Consider the following 23,181-nt stretch of genomic DNA (forward strand, 5'->3'; position numbering starts at 1 on the left):
CAGGACCTCATCCTCTGAGGAACCACCTCCAGCTCAACGCAGGGAAGACCCAGGAGCTGGTGGTGGATTTCTGTCTCTGTCTCTGTAAAGCTGTCTCTGTCTCTGCAAAGCTGTCTCTGTCTCTGTGAAGCTGTCTCTGTCTCTGTGAAGCTGTCTCTGGCTCTGTGAAGCTGTCTCTGTCTCTGTGAAGCTGTCTCTGTCTCTGTAAAGCTGTCTCTGTCTCTGTGAAGCTGTCTCTGTCTCTGTGAAGCTGTCTCTGTCTCTGTGAAGCTGTCTCTGTTTCTGTGAAGCTGTCTCTGTCTCTGTAAAGCTGTCTCTGTGAAGCTGTCTCTGTCTCTGTAAAGCTGTCTCTGTCTCTGTGAAGCTGTCTCTGTCTCTGTAAAGCTGTCTCTGTCTCTGTGAAGCTGTCTCTGTCTCTGTAAATCTGTCTCTGGCTCTGTAAATCTGTCTCTGTCTCTGTGAAGCTGTCTCTGTCTCTGTGAAGCTGTCTCTGTCTCTGTGAAGCTGTCTCTGTCTCTGTAAAGCTGTCTCTGTCTCTGTAAAGCTGTGTAAAGCTGTCTCTGTCTCTGTAAAGCTGTCTCTGTCTCTGTGAAGCTGTCTCTGTCTCTGTGAAGCTGTCTCTGGCTCTGTAAAGCTGTCTCTGTCTCTGTGAAGCTGTCTCTGTCTCTGTAAAGCTGTCTCTGGCTCTGTAAAGCTGTCTCTGTCTCTGTGAAGCTGTCTCTGTCTCTGTAAATCTGTCTCTGTCTCTGTAAATCTGTCTCTGGCTCTGTAAAGCTGTCTCTGTCTCTGTGAAGCTGTCTCTGTCTCTGTAAAGCTGTCTCTGTGAAGCTGTCTCTGTCTCTGTAAAGCTGTCTCTGGCTCTGTAAAGCTGTCTCTGGCTCTGTAAAGCTGTCTCTGTCTCTGTGAAGCTGTCTCTGTCTCTGTAAAGCTGTCTCTGTCTCTGTGAAGCTGTCTCTGTCTCTGTCTCTGTAAAGCTGTCTCTGTCTCTGTGAAGCTGTCTCTGTCTCTGTGAATCTGTCTCTGGCTCTGTAAAGCTGTCTCTGTCTCTGTGAAGCTGTCTCTGGCTCTGAAAAGCTGTCTCTGTGAAGCTGTCTCTGGCTCTGTAAAGCTGTCTCTGTCTCTGTAAAGCTGTCTCTGTCTCTGTAAAGCTGTCTCTGTCTCTGTGAAGCTGTCTCTGTCTCTGTAAAGCTGTCTCTGTGAAGCTGTCTCTGTCTCTGTGAATCTGTCTCTGGCTCTGTAAAGCTGTCTCTGTCTCTGTGAATCTGTCTCTGGCTCTGTAAAGCTGTCTCTGTCTCTGTGAAGCTGTCTCTCGCTCTGAAAAGCTGTCTCTGTAAAGCTGTCTCTGGCTCTGTAAAGCTGTCTCTGTCTCTGTGAAGCTGTCTCTGTCTCTGTAAAGCTGTCTCTGTCTCTGTGAAGCTGTCTCTGTCTGTGTGAATCTGTCTCTGTCTCTGTAAAGCTGTCTCTGGCTCTGTAAAGCTGTCTCTGGCTCTGTGAAGCGGTCTCTGTCTCTGTAAAGCTGTCTCTGTCTCTGTTAAGCTGTCTCTGTCTCTGTAAAGCTGTCCCTGGCTCTGTAAAGCTGTCTCTGGCTCTGTAAAGCTGTCTCTGTGAAGCTGTCTCTGTAAAGCTGTCTCTGTCTCTGTGAAGCTGTCTCTGTCTCTGTGAATCTGTCTCTGTCTCTGTAAAGCTGTCTTTGGCTCTGTAAAGCTGTCTCTGGCTCTGTGAAGCGGTCTCTGTCTCTGTAAAGCTGTCTCTGTCTCTGTAAAGCTGTCCCTGGCTCTGTGAAGCTGTCTCTGGCTCTGTAAAGCTGTCTCTGTCTCTGTGAAGCTGTCTCTGTCTCTGTGAAGCTGTCTCTGTCTCTGTGAAGCTGTCTATGGCTCTGTGAAGCTGTCTCTGTCTCTGTAAAGCTGTCTCTGTCTCTGTGAAGCTGTCTCTGTCTCTGTGAAGCTGTCTCTGTCTCTGTAAAGCTGTCTCTGGCTCTGTAAAGCTGTCTCTGTCTCTGTGAAGCTGTCTCTGTCTCTGTAAAGCTGTCTCTGTCTCTGTGAATCTGTCTCTGTAAAGCTGTCTCTGTCTCTGTGAAGCTGTCTCTGTCTCTGTGAAGCTGTCTCTGTCTCTGTGAAGCTGTCTCTGGCTCTGTGAAGCTGTCTCTGGCTCTGTGAAGCTGTCTCTGTCTCTGTGAAGCTGTCTCTGTCTCTGTGAAGCTGTCTCTGGCTCTGTGAAGCTGTCTCTGGCTCTGTAAAGCTGGACCAATCAAAGGATTCTGATCTGATCACTGGAGTTGGTTAATTCTGTTCATTATAGAAGATGTTTTCGTTGAGGGAAAGTTCTTCAACTGCATTCATTTAAATATCTAGTAGCTTTACAACACTAGTTCTGTCCAAATTCGAGTTCTTTCCTAAAATGTCTCATCATGCTTCTTACTTTCTTCTCAAAGTCTCTTTTTTTCTCTTCTGTTACATCACCATCACTCTTTCACAATGTCATGCTGTCCTCTCCTCCTCCTGAGCTCCATCACCTCCGTCTCTCCCTCTCTGCAGACACTTCCTGCATGATGATTTAACTGTCACGTTAACGGAAAAACACCCCAGTGGATTTTGAATCATATTTTACTTTGTGAACCCTCAATTAACTTCTTCTCACAATAAGTGCTCTCATAAACCTCACCATTTAAAGCAAGACTATGTCCCCCCCCTTATTCTCCCATCACAGCCTATCACTTATTCCCTGCCTCTGTTTTGGATAATACATTTACTCAGTGGCTCAAAAATGGAGTGTCGAGTATAAACATGTTATACAAGGATGGCACCTTCATGTCATTTGATCAGGTTAGACTGGAATTTTCTTGCCATCTCATAATTTTTTCAGATACTTACAATTCAGGCATTTTGTACGTCATTGCTTTATTCAATTTCCTTCACTACCACCAAAATCACCGCTTGATTTGATCCTTGAAACCCAGACAAACACAAATATATTTGAAATGGAAAGTTCTTCCCTTTCCATCATAAAAGAAAACTGGGAAAAGGATATGAATACAAATCTATCTGAGGATCACTGGGACAGCATCATTCAAAGAATTCACTCTTCCTCCATTTGTGCGAGACATAGCCTTATTCAGTTTGAAATTGTACATAGGCTTCATATGTCCAAGGTCAAACTATCCAACGTCTTTTCAGGGTTAGTCCTCTGTGTGATAGGTGTAAGCAAGCACCTGCCACTCTTTATCATACATTCTGGTCAGGCTCTAGTTTAACAGCATTTTGGTCCTCAATATCCGAGGTATATTCAGCAATTTCAGGCTTCACTATTCATCCTTGTCCTTTTATTGGAGTTTGTGGTGTACCAATGGAGGATCTCCCTCTACGAAAGCCTCAATTAAATGGTATGGCGTACTCCTCCCTCCTAGCGAGGCGGCTCATTCTTTGACACTGGAAAAGTGACCGCCCGCCTTCGTCTGGTAGATGGATCTGTGGTGTTATGTTTTTCCTTAAGATTGAAAAACTGAGATACACACTGAATGGATCAATGGGGAAACTTGATGTAGCATGGCGTCCATTTATTCCTTATGTAGAACAGCTGACGGTGCCACTTGGCTCTGACTGAGATGTGATGTCATTGGGTAATCACTGTGGATGTTTGTGCTGTTGTGTGAGTGTGCTGTTGTGTGTTTGTGCTGTTGTGTGTTTGTGCTGTTGTGTGTCTGTGCTGTTGTGTGTCTGTGCTGTTGTGTGTCTGTGCTGTTGTGTGTCTGTGTTGTGTGTGTGTTTGTGCTGTTGTGTGAGTGTGCTGTTGTGTGTCTGTGCTGTTGTGTGTCTGTGCTGTTGTGTGTCTGTGCTGTTGTGTGTTTGTGCTGTTGTGTGTTTGTGTTGTTTATGTCTGTGTTGTTTATGTCTGTGTTGTTTATGTCTGTGTTTAAAACCTCAATAAAAATACATTGACTAAGAAAGAAAGGATACGTCCCTTTTGTGAAATTGGAATTTCTTAAGCAGTGACTGTAAGTCACAAATACCCAGAATGCACTGCAAGTTATAGGAAAAGGGACTTTTTCTTCACCACAAAAATGCATCTTTTCTTTCTTTGGTTTTGGTAACTCTAAGATGGCCGTATAGCTGGATGCTAAATGTTTACAGCTGTTATAAGGAGCCTGTTGAAATGGATTCTGGGTAATGTCACCACATGTAACCCTTGCCATGCTGTATGTTGTTTTCAGGCTTCTGAAATGCTATCAAGTCCCATGTAAGTTGCACTTTAAGTGTGTAATTAACTCAAGTTTTGAAAGAATGTTTTGCCTGCCTTACACGCCAGATATACTTTACACAAATAGACATTACTAGCTTCGATAATGTATGAGAATGCCCTGACACCAAATGAATTAAGCTAATATTTGAGGATTCGGTGACATATTTGGTCGTGTGTGTGTATATGTCTGTACGTCCGCACACAGCCTAACATTTCGTATTTTCTTAAAGAACTTCAACATCTGCTTCAGTAGCAAAAGGCATTCTGGCGTAGAACAATACTAAAAACAAGTGTTCTAGTCTGTTAAGGGCCACATTCAGGCCTTTGTACTTGCTTAAAAATGCCAGTAAATGCTGGCATTTCAACTGAAAGGTAGCCGGGAGGGACAATTGAGTGTGACTGGGAGATCTGCCCCTCACCAAGTGCACTGTTTTAGTCTTTGCCGTTACATCCGTGAACTTACCGCTGATCCATGTGGCTTCAGGGTTGTGGACGCTGAACTCTTGTTTGTACAGATCCGCCACAGTCAGCCTGGACTTGTTGTTTTCAGGGAGCTCAGCTAAGAGAAAACACTGTACAGTCAAATCCAGTCTATTTTTACAGCTTTAGGACAAACAAGGGAGTAAATGGCTGAAGATTATCATGCCTACCGGGTGTGAGGACGACCACTGACATGGTGATGAGTGAGCACACGGCCACAATCACCAGCAGAGAGATGGCTATGCCCTTCCAGTTCCTCTGCTGAGGGCTGACATCCACAAACTCCTGCACACACACACAAAGAAGAACTTAGCATTGTGGCTTTGTGACTCAGCTGCTATACAAACTTGCACGTCTGTCGTTGATGTACTTTTATTAAGCTAACGTTAGCAAACGATGTTAAACATGGCATTTAATGATTATTTAAGGTCAACTTGGACTCAAAAGCAAGGACATTTTAGAAAACATATAAAAGATTAACACAATTTTAAGAAATCAGCTTCTTAAATGACCAACTACCATAAAAGGTGAAGCTGAAAACATATTTGCTTGTGTGACTTTGGCTTATGCATTCCTTCTTTTCCTTTCAGTTTTTACAGTCAATATTTATTGAAGCTATCCTGTTTTATTTCTCCCCAGCTCCACGAAATAGCAGCCTGTGAACCATCTTTTAAAATCCTGATAATATTCTAAGAAAAATAACAAGCAACAAAACAGCAACACCATTATTTTCCTATTATCTGCAGAAGCAGAAATGTTTTGAGGCGATATTTCATGTTTTTAATGGGATAGACGAAACAGCACTTAAGTAGCCGTTGGCAGATTAATTGATTTTTGTAGTCCAGCTTTTCTCATATTGAACAGTGAAAGGAGAGTATTAACGCTCATCCTGTCTATACAGAAACATGATGAACAGCCGTCAGAGGATAGAGCTTTTTGTGCCCAAAGAAAGACTTGACCCTGACCCTTGCTTTTTGTTTTCAGTCTTAGCTGAAGCTCTCAGATGTCAAAATCTGTGCCTTTTTTTTAAACTGATGACATTTCTGACCTGGGCTACATCATTTCTCTGGAATGTTCCCTCTTCAGGCTCAGGATGATGAAAGCTACCTGCAGACTTTTACAAACAGTGAAAATGATGCAAGGAAGGCTTATAGACCAACCCCTGGATTTTGGGAGAAATCGAGCACGGTCGAGGTTTCCTGCAGCGGCACTGCGGGGAATTGAAAAAGGTAGCTGTCACACGGTGTTTAATTCACCATTCTTCAGCGCTTGAGAAAAACACAGAGTGATGCATCAAAGGAGACAGTGTGAAGCCTCTCACACATCACTCTGTCAGGTTTAAAGTGACTTCAGCAGACAAACCACTTATTCCCTCTGTTCCACTTCTACAGAGAGGTGAGCCAGAAACACATGTTGCTTTCAATGGACAGGATTTGTCATTGTAGAAAAATGCACAAAGAGGCGGAGATTTGGACTTTTAGGTTTGATTGGAAGCCATTTTCAAACAACAAAACCTAGAACACCTAGATTGTTGTCACTGGTTTTCAGATGTTGTTCGGTTTGCTTCCTCTGTTTCTCCTCTGGATTATGGAAAAGCTAAAGCCACAATTTTCATGAAGTTGGTGAGCATGAACCAAGGAAGAACTCATTAATATTAAACATCTGTTTAAGGAAGAAGAAGAAATGTGAGATTATCACCCAGGATGGCGCAGAGCGCAAGTCCTTTTAAAGAGTTAAAGTTGACTTGTTTTAATTGAACTCTTATACATTCTTACATCACCACGTCACGTACCATTTCAGACTGTCTTTCCTTTGCTAAACCCAAAGTATGACGTTTTCTAAGCCTAACCAAGAAGTTTCACAAGTAGTTCACTTAATGACATTATTATACATTGCACTTGGTTTTAGGAGTTATTGGCAAACTCCCAGTTCTTTTCTTTATGTAAGCCTTGGCGAAGGTTAGCGTTCTTCTGGTGCCCTTTCCTTTGGCATTTTGTGTTTGATCTGTAGAAAGTAATCTAAATATAGTGCTATGCAATAACTGTATTATGTCTTTCGAAACCGACTGAATCCTTTTGGTTTCAAAGATACTGAACATTGAGAAACACACTATACAGTAAGTCCAGCCTTCTCACACTACGGACTTTAGTGTCACTGAATAATTATAATAATCAAGAGAAGATGCTCCGGAGAAATCAGTTTCAAATGTACAGTTGGAGAAGGAGGAATATATTATGGGTTAATGAAGCAGGAGGAGCTGATTCACACACATGCAGAGAATTAGCTCTGAGATGTTGAACTCAAACTCAGAGAGCAGTCGATGGTGTGCAAAGAAAGCTACACCCTGTGTGTGTGTGTGTGTGTGTGTGTGTGTGTGTGTGTGTGTGTGTGTGTGTGTGTGTGTGTGTGTGTGTGTGTGTGTGTGTGTGTGTGTGTGTGTGTGTGTGTGTAAGATAGCTTAAGCAGACCAATTCCCTGCAACACTGAAGTAAAGCAGTTGATTCGGTGATCAAACACATGCATATTAAGGGCAATAAACGACATTGATGAACGACATAAAGATGGCTGTCGATGGTCCATGAAGGACGATCTATTGTATAGCATGAACATCTCCAAACCTGTTTATACCAATCCAACCTCGGTTTAAAAAGACTCAACAGTTTTACTGAACAGCATCTCTTATAAAAGGGTATTAGACATGCAAAGAAAAGCTCTATTTAGCTCTTCAAACTGAGAAGATATTTACTCAAATACAGAAAGACTGTGTGAGATGGAGGTCACATATAACATTGCTTAATCCGGAAGAAGTGGGAGTTATAATTCTTCTCAACTGGATTTAACTATGCCAAACTGTTGATACATGTATATTACTATGGAGCTTCTGCTAACACTAATCAAACACTCACAAAATAATCCACAACAGCTGATCCCTGAAGAAAAAGCAACCATGGATTGAAAAAGTGGAGCTACTTCCCGATCACAAAGACACTTAGGAAACTTACCCAAATATTTACCATGCAGTCTTGGAAATGCTATAAATAGTCTAATAATCTCTGTATGAACTGCGTGCATCGAGACATAATTCCTCTACAAAAGGAAGCATCTAGAAAAAGGCTTGACTTCACCATCAGCCAGTATCCTTAATATTCTCCCTAGAATGATCCTGCTCGAAGCGAGCAGCAGCACCAGCGAAACGCATCCAGTTTCCCCCTGATGTCCAACATGCATCTCCTCCTCCCTGCTAGGTAAACAACGCATGTCCTGGTGTGATTCGGGATACCTCATCCTGCTGCGACTCTTTCGCCTTCTTCTTGGCTGGCTCTTCTTTGGAAGCAGTCATCGTACCGGAGCCCCGGAGCTTCTCCTCGCGGTAATAACATCCAAACCTGTCCGCGCGTCAATTTAGAAGCACGAGCATGAAGCTGCAATCAGTAAGGCAGGGACTTCACTTCCGGTGCTCACTTTCAAAACAAACCCCTTGTGTTTAACCGTAGTTTCTTCTTCAGCTCTATACTGAGAGTTGTTTTACCAGCAGATGGTTCACTCACTGATATTTCTTCTGAGATATGGTTTTTAAAATCATGCAAACATCTCAGTTTGTGTGTTTGCTCTCCTGCCTTATTTAACATTTCCTTTCTCCTGGTGTTGTTACTAGCTGTGTCTTGTAATTAGTCCCTGTGCATGCAATCTTGCTTTCCCTTGTGTTCCTTGTCAGTTCGTCGTCGCTTTTCTCGTGATTTGCTTCCCTGTGTCATGTGTTGGATATCGCTTCTCTGCCCTCCAGTTACGATTGACTTCCACAATGTTTAGCTGGTTCCTCGGAGAACAGAAACCTTGTTTTAGGTCGATGTAAAAAAATAGCTGGCTTTTATTGTGATAACTAATGCAAACATCCTGGTGTTAAAATGCACACTTCTAGCTCATTTCAGGAAGTCTAGTGTCTCTTTGATTCTCTCCTTTCCTGCACAAACAGTATCATGATGCAGGAGCTGGCGCTATCGCTGTCCATGGTGCTGAACCGGTCTGCTCAGAGAGCCCGGCGAGGTGTTGAACACTGAAGTGAATCTAGACCCTACAGGTGAATGGGGAACATTTGCAACTACTATATAACTAAGCACACATCTACACTAGGATGAATATCTTTTGTATTACAAGTTATCTCAAATGTTATGTTTAAATATGCAAATTAGGCATAACCTATTTCCGCTCATTTTGGATACAAGTCTGAGTACTGGATACATATCTGACGTTTTTTGCAATTGTATCAGTAAATATGTAAATGAGGCACTTTTGAATGTTACATTTTGGGTGACTTCAGGAGAATGTACTGACACAAATGTCAATAGTTGGTCAAATCAACACCATGACTTTTTTGTTACACTATTCCGAAAGAAGACATATACAGCCCGCTATCGAGTAGAACATAACTAATAATATCAATGAATTAAGTACAGCTTAGAGCCCTGGATTTAAAATGCTCTAATACGGGATTATAATCTTTGATGCATTCATTTTAATGCTGCTGATGCTAAAGGTGGAGCTCATTTGAATGACTTCATATACGGCTGGGTAGCCTGTGAATGTCTCCTGGGGATCAATAAGTTTGCCTTCATCTATTATAAAACCTCATCATGAAACCATCACAATTGAAGTCCCTCATTAATTAAAACTGCAACAGGAAATGAAAGCAGTTTGAAACCACTCATTACTTTAGTTAATAATTAAACCAAAATCTGGGGTTTTAATTAATCCTAAAGAAATGCTGATGCACTTTAGGAGAAGGACTTGACCAAACTGTATACAAATCAGTATATATTTAATGCCAAACAACAACAAAATGAGCCTAAAATGCACAATCTATGATACCTACTGGTGTTTACAGCAGTGTGATATTCCCATAGTGAAATAGTGTCTTGCACTTTGTTATTTTTACCCCGGATGATGTCACTCTACTCCTACAGTATCACTTCAGGGACTGGGAGCTCTTCTGTGATCTCTCGTATAAGACTACGCCTTGGAAATATCTTATAGGATTATCGCGGTGCGTGTCATTGGAGAACGGGGAATGAAGCGAGACAATCGAGCAGATCAGTAACCAGCTGGCCTTTCCGGCTTCCAAATGACTGGGTGCAAACTGATAGGTGTCACACAGAAAGCCCTGAAGACACACACTCTGTGGACACCATCCCGAAATAATGACGATGACAGGAGGTGGTGAAATGAACAAGAATACAGAGGGCGGGAGTGGAAGAGAAAAGGCAAACCAGCCTGCAGATATCAGTCATTACATGGGAGCATTTGAATAAATACACTTCTGGGGACCAGATGTCCCCAAAAGGACAGAAAGACCCAAGCCCTACTCAGATTATTTTACATTGGGATCTTTGTGGTGACTACCCTCCAACAAATGGGGCGAAGCCTGCAAGCTATTCAGGCAGTCAGCTCTGCTGCTGCTGCTGCTGCTGCTACTACTGCTGCTACTACTGCTGCTACTGCTGCTGCTGCTGCTGCTGCATCTGCTACTGCTGCTACTACTGCTGCTGCTGCTGCTGCTGCTGCTGCTGCTGCTGCTACTGCTGCTGCTGCTGCTGCTGCTGCTGCATCTACTGCTGCTGCTACTACTGCTGCTGCTGCTGCTGCTACTGCTGCTGCTGCTGCTGCTGCTGCTGCATCTACTGCTGCTGCTACTACTGCTGCTGCTGCTACTACTGCTGCTGCTGCTGCTGCTGCTGCTGCTACTGCTGCTACTACTGCTACTGCTGCTGCTGCTGCTGCTGCTGCTGCTGCTACTACTGCTGCATCTACTGCTGCTGCTACTACTGCTGCTGCTGCTGCTGCTGCTGCTGCTACTGCTGCTACTACTGCTGCTGCTGCTGCTGCTACTGCTGCTGCTGCATCTGCTACTGCTGCTACTACTGCTACTGCTGCTACTACTGCTACTGCTGCTGCTACTACTGCTGCTGCTGCTGCTACTACTGCTACTGCTGCTGCTGCTACTACTGCTACTGCTGCTGCTGCTGCTGCTGCTACTACTGCTACTGCTGCTGCTGCTGCTGCTGCTGCTGCTACTACTGCTACTGCTGCTGCTGCTACTACTGCTGCTGCTACTGCTGCATCTACTGCTGCTGCTACTACTGCTGCTTCTACTGCTGCTGCCCTGCTGCTGCTGCTGCTGCTGCTGCATCTGCTACTGCTGCTGCTGCTGCTGCTGCTGCTGCTACTGCTGCTGCTGCTGCTGCTACTGCTGCTACTGCTGCTGCTGCTGCTGCTGCTACTACTGCTGCTGCTGCATCTGCTGCTGCTGCTGCTGCATCTGCTACTGCTGCTACTGCTGCTACTGCTGCATCTGCTACTGCTGCCCTGCTGCTGCTGCTGCTGCTGCTGCTGCTGCTGCTGCTACTGCTGCCCTGCTGCTGCTACTACTGCTGCTGCTGCTGCTGCTGCTGCTGCTGCTGCTGCTACTACTGCTGCTGCTGCATCTGCTGCTGCTGCTGCTGCTGCTGCCCTGCTGCTGCTGCTGCTGCTACTACTGCTGCTGCTGCTGCTGCATCTGCTACTGCTGCTGCTGCTGCTGCTGCTGCTGCTGCTGCTGCTACTACTGCTGCTGCATCTGCTACTGCTGCTGCTACTGCTGCTGCTGCTGCTGCTGCTGCTGCTGCTGCTGCTGCTGCTGCTGCTGCTGCTGCCCTGCTGCTGCTGCTGCTGCTGCTACTACTGCTGCTGCTGCTGCTGCTGCTGCTGCTGCTGCTGCTGCTGCTGCTACTGCTGCTGCTGCTGCTACTGCTGCTGCTGCTGCTGCTACTACTGCTGCTGCATCTGCTACTGCTGCTGCTGCTGCTGCTGCTACTACTGCTGCTGCTGCTGCTGCTGCTACTGCTGCATCTGCTACTGCTGCCATGCTGCTGCTGCTGCTGCTACTGCTACTGCTACTGCTGCCATGCTGCTGCTGCTGCTACTGCTACTGCTGCTGCTGCTGCTGCTGCTCCTGCTGCTGCTGCTGCTGCTGCTGCTACTACTGCTGCTGCTGCTGCTGCTGCTGCTGCTGCTGCTGCTGCTGCTGCTGCTGCTGCTGCTGCTGCTGCCCTGCTGCTGCTGCTGCTGCTACTGCTGCTGCTACTGCTGCTGCTGCTGCTGCTACTACTGCTGCTGCTGCTACTGCTGCTGCATCTGCTACTGCTGCTGCTGCTACTGCTGCTGCTGCTGCTGCTGCTACTGCTGCTGCTGCTGCTGCCCTGCTGCTGCTGCTGCTGCTGCTACTACTGCTGCTGCTGCTGCTGCTGCTGCTGCTGCTGCCCTGCTGCTGCTGCTGCTGCTGCTGCTACTACTGCTGCTGCTGCATCTGCTGCTGCTGCTGCTGCTGCTGCTGCTGCTGCTGCTGCTGCTGCTGCTGCTGCTACTACTGCTGCTGCTGCTGCTGCTGCTACTGCTGCATCTGCTACTGCTGCTGCTGCTGCTACTACTGCTGCTGCATCTGCTACTGCTGCTGCTGCTGCTACTACTGCTGCTGCATCTGCTACTGCTGCTGCTGCTACTGCTGCTGCTGCTGCTGCTGCTGCTGCTGCTACTACTGCTGCTGCTGCTGCTGCTGCTACTGCTGCATCTGCTGCCATGCTGCTGCTGCTGCTGCTACTGCTACTGCTACTGCTGCCATGCTGCTGCTGCTGCTGCTACTGCTACTGCTACTGCTGCTGCTGCTGCTGCTGCTCCTGCTGCTGCTACTGCTGCTGCTGCTGCTGCTACTGCTGCCCTGCTGCTCCTGCTACTGCTGCATCTGCTACTGCTGCTACTACTGCTACTGCTGCTGCTGCTGCTGCTGCTGCTACTGCTGCCCTGCTGCTGCTGCTGCTGCTGCTGCTGCTACTGCTGCCCTGCTGCTGCTGCTGCTGCTGCTGCTGCTGCTGCTGCGACTGCTGCTGCTGCTGCGGCGTTCACGTTTGCGATGCTCGCCTGCCCGACCACCACCCCAGCTTCCTCCCCAGCTTCCATCTGTAGACTCCGGGGTTAGTTATCTAATCATCACTTAATGTTTTATGTTAATATGTGGAGTGATGAGGCCCGAGCCTAGATGCCAAACTCAAATATACTACTGTACACTATACACTGTTTCTAATAAACATACTGATGAAACATGTGAGCTGACTAACTGAAGTGCTATAGTGTTGAAATACTGTAAGCCCTGCATTCAAAATGTTACATGGTAAAAAGTACATTATAAGTATTATGCAGAATAATTTCAGAATCACATATGGAACATACGTGCAGTACAATGAATCATTCCTTTTAAAGCTTTGTTTATTTTAAATCACACTTATTGTAAGTGGTTTGTATAAAAGAAACGTCAAGAATACCTCTTTGGATCCAGTGTGACTCTTCTGAGTACAGGGGAGAATAGTATTGAATAAACATTGTGAATAAGCCTGTGTGCTTGATGAAATGTGAAGAGATTGAGCTCTGATGGAGACCGGAGGAAACGCTAGAGGTCAGCGAGCAGGGTGCGAGGGAAGGGGAAGAAATAAAGAGTGTAGGGAGGGAGGGAGGGAGGGAGGGAGGGTGAAGATGATGGAAGCTGTGGAGGAGGGGGGGATGGGGAGGGAAATATACTCAAAGCTCGTGTTGGACTCTCTTCATCATTAAATATTTACAGACTGGAATCAGAGACCACATGGAAATGATCCCTCTCTCTCTGACCTCTGCTGGAATTTTGGAGCTTCACTAACGTCCTGTGGAAGAAATGCTCACACCACAACATATTTTGGCTTGTGTGTACATACATTATAGCATTTGTGCCTGTTTGCAGTGCATATTTGTGCACCTGTCAGTGTGCACACACACTCATGCGTTAGACTCAATATGCAGGATTAGAGATGTGTTTTATTGCAACTGTGACTTGATTTATTGGATAGGGACGTAGCATATTTAGCACCATGTTTATCTGTTTGGTGCATTACAGTTCATTTTATGGCTCCTTTCCTCTTGTCAAACACAAGGTTGTCTTGCACCTCATCTAAAAACAAATGCAACAACCCGAGGCTGTGTCAAGACCCCTCTCAGGTATTTCATTTGTACTGGGACCCTTTTGGCCAATCGGATCCCAGGGGCATCCTATCCAGCTGTTATTTTAGTTGTTGCCACTGTGTTCAGGCTTTACCAGCGGCAGCAACACCGAGTTGTTTTACCGGGAAACTAAACTGTGGAATATCCTCCTCCTCCTCCTCTCCTCCTCCTCCTCCTCCTCCTCCTCCTCCTCCTCCTCTATACAAAACACCTTTTGGTTTAACTTCTGCAGCCTACTTAGTGCTGAGGTACACCTGGGAGGATAGGTGAATGTAATTAACCCACTGTCTGCAGCTCTGTGTCGGGGAGGTTTGCTTGAGAAGATACAGAAAGGTTCCTCAGTGTTTTAATTGACCCTGAACGATGTGAGGTGAAGTCCTGATAAGAGCCAGTTAGAGTGTAGAAGGTAAAGTGCTTCACTGCATGTCACTCAGTTATATAACTTAATGTGACTTTAGCTGCTGGGATTGTCTTTTCCTAAAGTAACTTCTAAAGGGTACTCCTTTCTTTCTTGTTGTGACTCCAGATTTCAGAACAATGCTGCCTCCATGCGGTGACTTGTTGAAGGGGCCCTGGTGTGATCATTTCAGGTTCATATTTGTATTTTGTGTCTCTCCTGGGACATGTCTCCCGGCTTTAATATTGAGAAAGCTCTTTATGTTTCTCAGACTGCCTGTGCTGCATACCTCCTTTCACCCTCTGTCTGTTTGTGGAGTAGTGAATAAAATAAAAGCACATTTCATCAATAATATAAGAAAAAGAACACCTTAAGGACCAAGCTGTATATGATGGAGGAAATTCAGTCTTCTCCTTGAACATACATTTGTATTTCAGAGCTGTTGGCAGCGAAAGGGGCCTCGAACACTAAACTGTGTGAATAAATCCCTTCAAGGCCTTGGTATCCATTTATAGAAATGCAAAATTTCAAACAGCACAAATACAATAAGCTGTGTGTGGGAGTGTGTAGTGCACCTGGCAGATGAAAGCATGTATCTGCACAACATGTGAGTGATAATGATAATGCTCTTTCTAATCTAAACTATAAAGAGGAAATCGGATATTTTCTGAAGCAAGGATACGCAAACAAAAACCAATCCTGTGCACTTGAGGGTTAAAGATCCACTATGTTGACCTAGAAAAAACAAGGCCAGGGTTTCATCATGAATCCATTTACCAGCCTGCAGACCCTCACTGTCAAAAAGCCAACTGCTGGTTGTGAATTGTGCCGATGGGTTTTTTCCCCATGTCAAGTCTCAGAATGAAGAGACTCCTGAGTCATATTCGTGTGACTGCAGATGTCTGTTTGACCTCCAGGATCCAAATTAACAAGGAAGGTTACAAAAGGGGCAGATTTCATTATGTTTTTACCCTATTATCTGACATTTTAAACTTCTGATAATTGATAACTAAGCAGGTTAGGTTAAAAAAAAGGTTGCAGTCCTACATTACAAACATACCAATAACTTCCTGTTCTTCTGTTGGGTAGTCTACCATTGACTGAATTGCACTTATTTCAAATGAAAACATGAACTTTTGTTGCCACACATCACCAAATTCATGATGATCGTGTGGGAGGACTGTAATCCAGGAGAGAGTTTTCCTCCAAACCTAATTAAGAATGGGTTATGCCCCCTACAGCCCATTCAACAACACACTTCAAATCCCACAGGATGTGTTTCTGTTTCTAAAGACCCACACACTCCTGGGACTTTAAGATAAAACAGGAACGTCACTCCTCTCTTTAGACGTCCCGGCTGTGAAGACACTTCAGGATGTTTTTGTATAAAGTATTCAGCCACTGCTGAAGGCCCACATGTCCCAACACTCACTCGACACCTGCCAAGAGACACACACTGTTGTGCTTTCTATAAATAACTATTGACAGGTATTGACACCTCACCTCCGGGAACCTGAGCTCTGGGTCCATCGTGTTGACGTCTCTTCCTTCAAATCATCCAAATCTCCAAATGGGCAATTTAGTCCAAAAGCAATGAGAATGCATTCCCTCTGCAACAGCCTCGCTCCTGCTCCTGCCACCAGCGTCTTTCCGTCTGGCTTTCTCTTCAGAGTAAACAGACGTCTGACACACATACACGTGCACACACTAACGAAGCCCCTCTGTTCTGATTTTACTCCTCAAAAATATGTGTCATTCACAAGTAAAGAATCAGCCAACCTAGATTCACTTGGAGTCTGATAATCCTATCCTGTGTCAGGGGGAATTTGCCTGGGGATGACACTGAGGCCCATTAAGCTTCAGTGTCAACAAAGAGAAACAGGCCGTCTCAATAGTTCACTTTTGATTCACTCTTCAATAAAGAATACAAACCTTTTTTGTAATTGCTGAGAAATTCTAGCCTTTTCTTGAGTATTTGAAGAGCTACAAAGACCCTTTTGATATTGATGCCTTTTACACACAGGTGCAGAGAGGATAGCCAACATGATTAGACAAAATAGTTGACAACTCATACCGGCAGCCATGCAAATTTGCAAAAGCAGTTCCAAAAACGTAGCATGTTTTAGGGTTTTCCTTTTTGAGAGGCCCAACCTGTGACACACCATAATCCTGCTGTTCAAATATCTTACATTTCCCTGTAAGAAGATTACACATTTTACGACATCTATAAATCATCTGTGAGCAGCACCGGGGTTGACAGACAGAGAGGAAAAGCCCCCAGAGGATCTTCTGTCCAAAGGGAGGGATTCAATCCACAATGTCATGTGTGCCGTACAGCAGGAGTTCAAAGTCAGCTCCACCTGCTCAGACAGATTCAAATTAAAGTGTGAGGTGCTGCAGAACCGGAGGAGATGCAGCGAACTCAAGCACGTCTGAATTTAAGCCGTTAAGACGAATAAAGCTGTGAGTAACTTCATTTACCGCTTTCAAATCTCGTTATGGAAAAACAAACAGAAAAAGAACTAACAGAAAAAGAACAGAAAGGCCCAAATACATTTCTCCAGATGTAGACTTCCTTCGAGGTTACTGGTTTATAATTCATGCGTATTATGGGCTTCAGGGTAGGGGGCATTAACATCCTTTTAAAAGGACTGGAAGTTCTTTACAGTCTTCTTGACATGTAACTTCCAAGAGGGACGCCGTGGATCAGAGAGGTTATCGTGATTAGGACAAAAGCTTTTATTTGTCAGAGTCCGCCCCTTATCTGTCTCTCTGCTTTTTATCCTGCTCCACACTAGACCAGCTCAGACTGGGCACCAGTAGCATTTCACTGAACACCTGCTGGTTCTTTTTCCAAGTTGTTTCCTCACACTTAAAGATGAACACATTAGTCATCTGTGTGGTAAAGCCTTTAAAGAGGCTCTATTCTGCTCATGTTCAGGTTCATATTTGAGCCTCTCTACCGGGACATGTCTCCACGTGTTATCGTTCAAGCGGCTCCTCGTTTCACCCTCTGTCTGAAACCAGAGCCCAGTCTGCTCTGATTGGTTATCTGGCCGGCTCTGTTGTGTTGGAGCGCTAGCCAATAGAAGCTTGAGTGTAACAGTGATAGAAAGTCCCTCTGGAGGAACAGTCTCATGAATGTGGTATCTTAGCAACACTTCACTATTTTATTATTTATTTTCAGTCATCCTCTTGCAGTGACCACAATGTGATGGTCAAAGGCTAATCTTTTACATGTGTAATAGGAAGTAACAACATTTTGCACAGAAGGCATACAACCACAAGGCAGTGTCTTAGATTAGGATGGCGTTTTCATTTTGAGTTTGTAACATGAGATGCTATTCTTTTCTCAACCCATTTTAGCGTTGTCTTCTTTCCTTTCAGGAGAGGATAAAACTACCTTGAGCATGAATACTTTCTATTGGACCTGGTGTTTTGCTATATCCTGGAGGAATGCAGTTTCACCTTGTTTAAGGATTGGAGAATCTCACGGCAGTGACCTTGCTTTGGGAAATTGTGTTTCAAAACCGTCTAACATGATTCCTCAGAGGCACAGTGTGACTCACTGACCCCGAGAAATAAAAGCATTGAATTCAACACGAACAATATCTGTAAACGGAACAATCACAGCTGTGGCATAGAGGGCAGAAACGTTAAGATGAACAGGTTTATTTATTTGGTTTGATGTCATTAATAGTGGATACATAGCCCAGTATCACACATTTTACATTTGTCTTAGAGGACTTTACAGTTTGTACAGAATATGAACACGACCCCCTCTGTCCTTAGACCCTCACATCGGACAAGGGAAAACTCCCCAAAAACCCCACAGTTAAGGGGGCTAAAAGGAAGAAACCTCGGGGAGAGCGACCGAGGAGGATCCCTCTCCCAGGACGGACAGACGGGAAATAGACGGCTTTAGTAAGAGAATACATCTGTAACATAGATATTCTAAATGCTGGAAGATATAATTTAATTGTGTTTTATAAATCAAAAAAACGTAAATAACCTAAAATATATAAAAGCTACACTCTGTAAGCTACACACCAAACACATCATATCACAACAAATGGAACGTGATACTTCGTAGAGTTTCTTTGCTATAAATAATGCGTATGTTTATAAGCGCGGGAGGAAAAGCACAACTATGAAAACCCGACTGTTGAATATATAAGTTCATCTGCATCTTCTCGGTCTCTTCAGCACGGCTGCAGGAGGTGTCTCGAGGGAGGGCTGGACGAAAGAGGGTCCAAAGACCTAGAGGCTAAAGCGGAGTCTGAGAGCAGGAACTAAAGCGGAGTCTGAGAGCAGGAACTAAGAGGTCACCGAGGTGAGGAGCCAACCCTCCGCTCTTTAGAAACCTCTAATCTGATTCTTTGTCTTCACAAAGGATAAGAGTTGATGTCACTTTCTCACATACTGTTTAAAAGTTTGACTCTGTAAGCTAAACAACGGTACCAAACACTTCATATCAATCACTGAATTAAGTCAGGTCCATAAATATTTGGACATTGACACAGTTCTCATTACCTTGGCTCTGTGCACTACAATGGACTTGAAATTAAAAACTCCATATGTGCTTGAAGTGCAGACTTTCAGTTTTATTTTGAGGGCATTTACATTCAAATCAGTTGCATGGTGTAGGACTTACACAACATTTTATACGTGGTCCCCCCTTTTCACGGGACCTTCTACTTATTGTTTTTTTGCTATAAAGATAAACTAAATGTATGAAACCCGGAGTCCCATCCATAACAAGTTACTGGACGAGTAAAATAAGTATTAAGTACAAACATAAATAATATAACACAGAACAAAAAACACACTCATCTATCAAAGCTTGAACATGCTGAAATAACCTGCCCTTCCAGCAGGAGTCCCCCAACGCTCATCCTCCTTTTTCTGCGCTAACAGGTGGGCACGCTTTTGTGCCCCGTAAATTTCATTGCATTTATCCATTGCGACCCTGTCCTCCCTGGCCTTTTTGGCCTTCATGTTATCTAGCTCTAGGTGGATCTTATCCCTCTCCATATTAAACTGAAACCAGTTTAAGTTTCTCTCGTGCTCTGCCTCTTGTCTGAGCTTTTTGTCCTGTATTTGTCTCTGTCTTTCTGTAGCGATAGCCTGTTGAGCTGCAGCCTTTTCTTTAAGGTCTTGCTGCTCAAGTCTTTTTAGGGTGGCCTCTATGTCTCTAGGGATTCTCTGCTCCCTCGGAGCTGTCGTGGTAGCCTGCTCCTTCTTTAAGGGCTCCACAATTTTCCATAAATCAGTTCTATGTGCTGACCTCCTGTTTGCTTGTTCCCTTTTTCTTTGCAGATTTCTCAAATCTATTTCCATCCAATCACGGTTGACTCTCTCGACCTCTGCCCTTGACATTTCAGCTCTCCTCTCTTTGTGATATTCCACTCTGGCGATTTCTTCCAGATGGTTTTTAGTTTTTATCCTATTCTTATGTGCTTTTTGCAATGCTTCCTGTTTGTCCTCCTCTCTATACTGCGCTTCGAGTGTTCGGCGTCTTTCTGATCCCTTCTGCTTCTCCAGCTTTTCTTTGAGCTTCTGCTGGTCCTTTTCCCTCATCTCATTTATCCATGAATCTGCTGCCATGCGGTTCTCTAACTGCTTTTTACAGCATATCTCCAAATCATTTCTCATATCGTCTTCACACTGAGCCCGCACCATGTCAGCGTATTTGGATTTCTGAATGTCAGACAACTCTTGTTGCCTTTTCTTTTCCTCCATAAGTTCCTCATTTTCTTTGTCTATAACTTTCTTCCTCAACCCACTATCTATGCTATTGTGGTTTTGTGCCCGGTTTTGATCATTCATTTTATCCTCAGCTTTTTTTAGCAACACCTTTCTCTGCTCCTCGATTCTGACTGATTTCTTGTCTTTTCCCTCCAATTCCACTGGGGGCTTTGGCACAAACACCTCTTTGCAGGCGACAAACTTCTTATCAACCTGCTTTGATTCCCTTTCAATCATCTCTGAAGCTCTAAAGGTATACTTTCCAGCTGCACGACGCATTTGTGAATTCATGACTGTGTTTTTGTTGAACAGTTAACAATTAACTGATTCATCTGACTTGAAAAGCTCTTTAAAACACTTCAAAGCCATCCCAAATTCTGTGACATCACAGAATGTGATGACGTCACAGAATGTGATGATGTCACAGAATGTGATGATGTCACAGAATGTGATGATGTCACAGAATGTGATGATGTCACAGAATGTGATGATGTCACAGAATGTCAGGATCGCCAAAAGCATTTTTTAAATGAGTTTTTCTTCAAACTCAAATTTAGAATTTGATACGTATGAAGCTTCCATATATTCAGGCCCACATTTACAGCTAGCGTGTGTGAAATGGGGTTTTGAAGAGAGGAAAGTAATGTCAAAGGTATTGCATATACACTGCAACACTAAAGTGTGTGATACATTAGTGCATGTAAACTGCATATTGCCAAAAGTTTGCCCTGAATATTTAGCATTACTAACTGCATACAGTGACTTTTTAAACCAGTATAGGAATACTATGAGCAGTTAGGGTTAGGGTTAGGGTTAGGGTTAGGGTTAGGGTTAGGGTTAGGCAGCAGGGGTGTCCAGACTTTTTTCACACATACAGAAAAACATACAAAGGGCTTGGCCCCTCACTAGAGGTGAGGTATGTTACCTCATAAGATAAGTTATAAGTGAGCAAAATCAATAAGATGTATGTCAATTATGCTTTTAGACTCTGCTGAGGGCCTCAGTTGGCCCCCCCGCCGTAGTTTGGACACTCCTGTACTACCGTTAGAGTGCAATGTGCAAAAAGAAATGATGGATTGGAATGATTTTATAAAGTGTGTTGTAAAATAGATGCACCCTTATACTCTTAGAGCACTACACGGCAACATGCACAATACTGTCGCAGTGATGACGGTATAATGGTTAATGAAACAGACTCCATAAAACATGTTGATGCTTTCAGAGAAATGGAGAGAGATGTAATGATTATTGTTAAAACGCATTCTGAGCATCCGTTCCGTGTAAGGCAGATGGAAGTGCCTTTTAAGCATGTTTGTAATACATGAGAGACATGAGACTGCAGAAAGTGTTACTCATCTCAAATCTCAAAACGGTTTTAAAAGGCATTTGCACACAAACTTTATGCAACCTGGATATCAAACCCTACCTTTCATACTCGGAAAGCCATGAAAAAAACAATGGTTTTCTATCCTGATGGATGCAACCACTGATTTCAGGCTTGGTCAGTGTGAACATGTAAAGTGGACACTTTGTTATGTTGTGTTTGTGATGCAGAGAAGTGGGGAAATACAACATGGACAAATGCTTCCTACCTTACTATCCTTGACCGGCTGACACTCAATCTGATGAGAGACAGATGCAGTTTGGTTCATCTTCACTCCTCTTCGTTTTTCTGATCAAATAGAATCCCAAGTGATGATTATAACTCAAGAATGCTGGTCATCATTGTATCCTCACCATAGGCAATGAATTCAAACATCTATTTTCTTTCTCTCTGGAAATAAATGCTGTCCTCCTCTCTCTTCTTCTCTCTCACTGTGTGCTGCTGACAGACAGTTCATAATCCAGGATGTTTGCCAGCGTGCCTCCCACGTACCAACATGTTCCTTCATCAGAATGCAAATGTGCTCCAGGCGAAAGTATTTGCAGGCGTTTGGTTTGAGCCTGTTCACATCTGAAGATAGCGTTCTTATTCATAAGTGGCTTACAGCTGCAGGAGGGTTAGTGTTTGGATGGAAGGTCTTTGGACAGATGAGTGAACGTTGGAAGCATCAAGTAGAGAAATGTGCAATGCAGGAAGAACCAATCATAGATTTTACTCCTAATTTGTTGATCGTTGTTCATAACAGAAAACTCATTTCTTTCCAGGCAGTATGATTAAAGCAACTCAAAGAAACCTCTTATTCCATTCATCTCAAATATCAAAATATTATATGAACATGTTTTTCAGAGAATGAGAAACAGAAGTGAGAAGGAGATAAATAGAGAGAAAAAGAACAGCAGAAACAAACATAGATAAATACAATAGTTATAAAATAATGATAAACGAATCAGTTGAAAGCAAATTAAGATTCGTATTCCAATAATGTAACATGTTTGACTGTTTATCGGGATACAATAGTGTAGAATACAGTTTCCTCCTGATGATATCCTCTCAATACTACTATTGCCCCTTTCAGAAAATACATTATTATAATGCATCTATCTGGGTTAGTGGAGCTCCCTTTATTTATTTGATGTACTGCAGGGGGAATTTATCTCAGCAAACAGGGTTGATTTGTTGATTACAGTTTGCATTATTAATTAACTAGATCTATTGGCACCGGTAGGAATATCACGGTGTGTTTCTATAGTCTCTGACAACATTCATTTTGTTGAAATCAAAGCGATCCTATAGTTTGTAAGAATGATTTAAAGTTTGTATTTAGGATAAAGGGCAAACTGTCCCAGACTCTATTACAAAGTTATGACCCTGATTCATGTTTGATAAGCTGGCTGTATTTTCCCGTGCCACTAATTATATTTATTGTCTATCATCGGAAGCAATCATCAACCCGGTTTATTTTTACTGCCCTTTATTTTATTGGTAGTTTAATTCAGTAAGTGAAGTTATGGTAAATCTTTAAGGGGTTGTCTTCTTTAAGGTAAGCAGGCGGAACATTACGACAGATGCTTTAAACTGATTGATTTTATTTCTATTTTGAATGACTTTGATTAATAGCTGCCGTAAATATGACGATGTGAAATTGCTAGTTCTGTGTTTAGATGTTATTTGTTCGCCATGTGCGTTTTGAAAACTGCAGAACTTTGCTGAGCATAAAACCTTTAAATACAAAACTAATTAAGACAAGAACAATGGCCTTTAATATGAATGGAGATTGAGTCGGAACGCTCCGTAAGAGCAATGCATCTCTAAAACCAGACTGTGGGAAGAGAGACAGCCATAGCACTAGCACACACCAAATCCGTCTTTATTTAAATGGATG

The 23,181-nt window shown here is 43.7% G+C and overlaps 1 protein-coding gene across 2 annotated transcripts in view; it reads right to left on the bottom strand.

Moving 5' to 3' along the window:
- The window catches only part of LOC134860735 (inactive dipeptidyl peptidase 10-like), a 51,326-nt gene extending 29,605 nt beyond the window's left edge, over positions 1-21,721 (bottom strand). Inside the window, exons 1-3 of one of the 2 annotated variants that reach the window (XM_063877523.1) lie at positions 21,508-21,721; positions 4,887-5,001; positions 4,700-4,795 (exon numbers count right to left, since the gene is read on the bottom strand). In XM_063877523.1, coding sequence (XP_063733593.1) covers positions 4,700-4,795; positions 4,887-5,001; positions 21,508-21,567 — 271 coding nt within the window. In that variant the 5' untranslated portion in view covers positions 21,568-21,721. Of the gene's footprint in view, positions 1-4,699; positions 4,796-4,886; positions 5,002-7,996; positions 8,137-21,507 lie in introns of those variants that run through there. The other variant, XM_063877524.1, reaches the window with a different exon arrangement.
- Between the last annotated feature and the right edge of the window lie 1,460 nt (positions 21,722-23,181).

Source organism: Eleginops maclovinus, chromosome 24 (assembly GCF_036324505.1).
Source record: "Eleginops maclovinus isolate JMC-PN-2008 ecotype Puerto Natales chromosome 24, JC_Emac_rtc_rv5, whole genome shotgun sequence".
Lineage (NCBI taxonomy): Eukaryota > Metazoa > Chordata > Actinopteri > Perciformes > Eleginopidae > Eleginops > Eleginops maclovinus.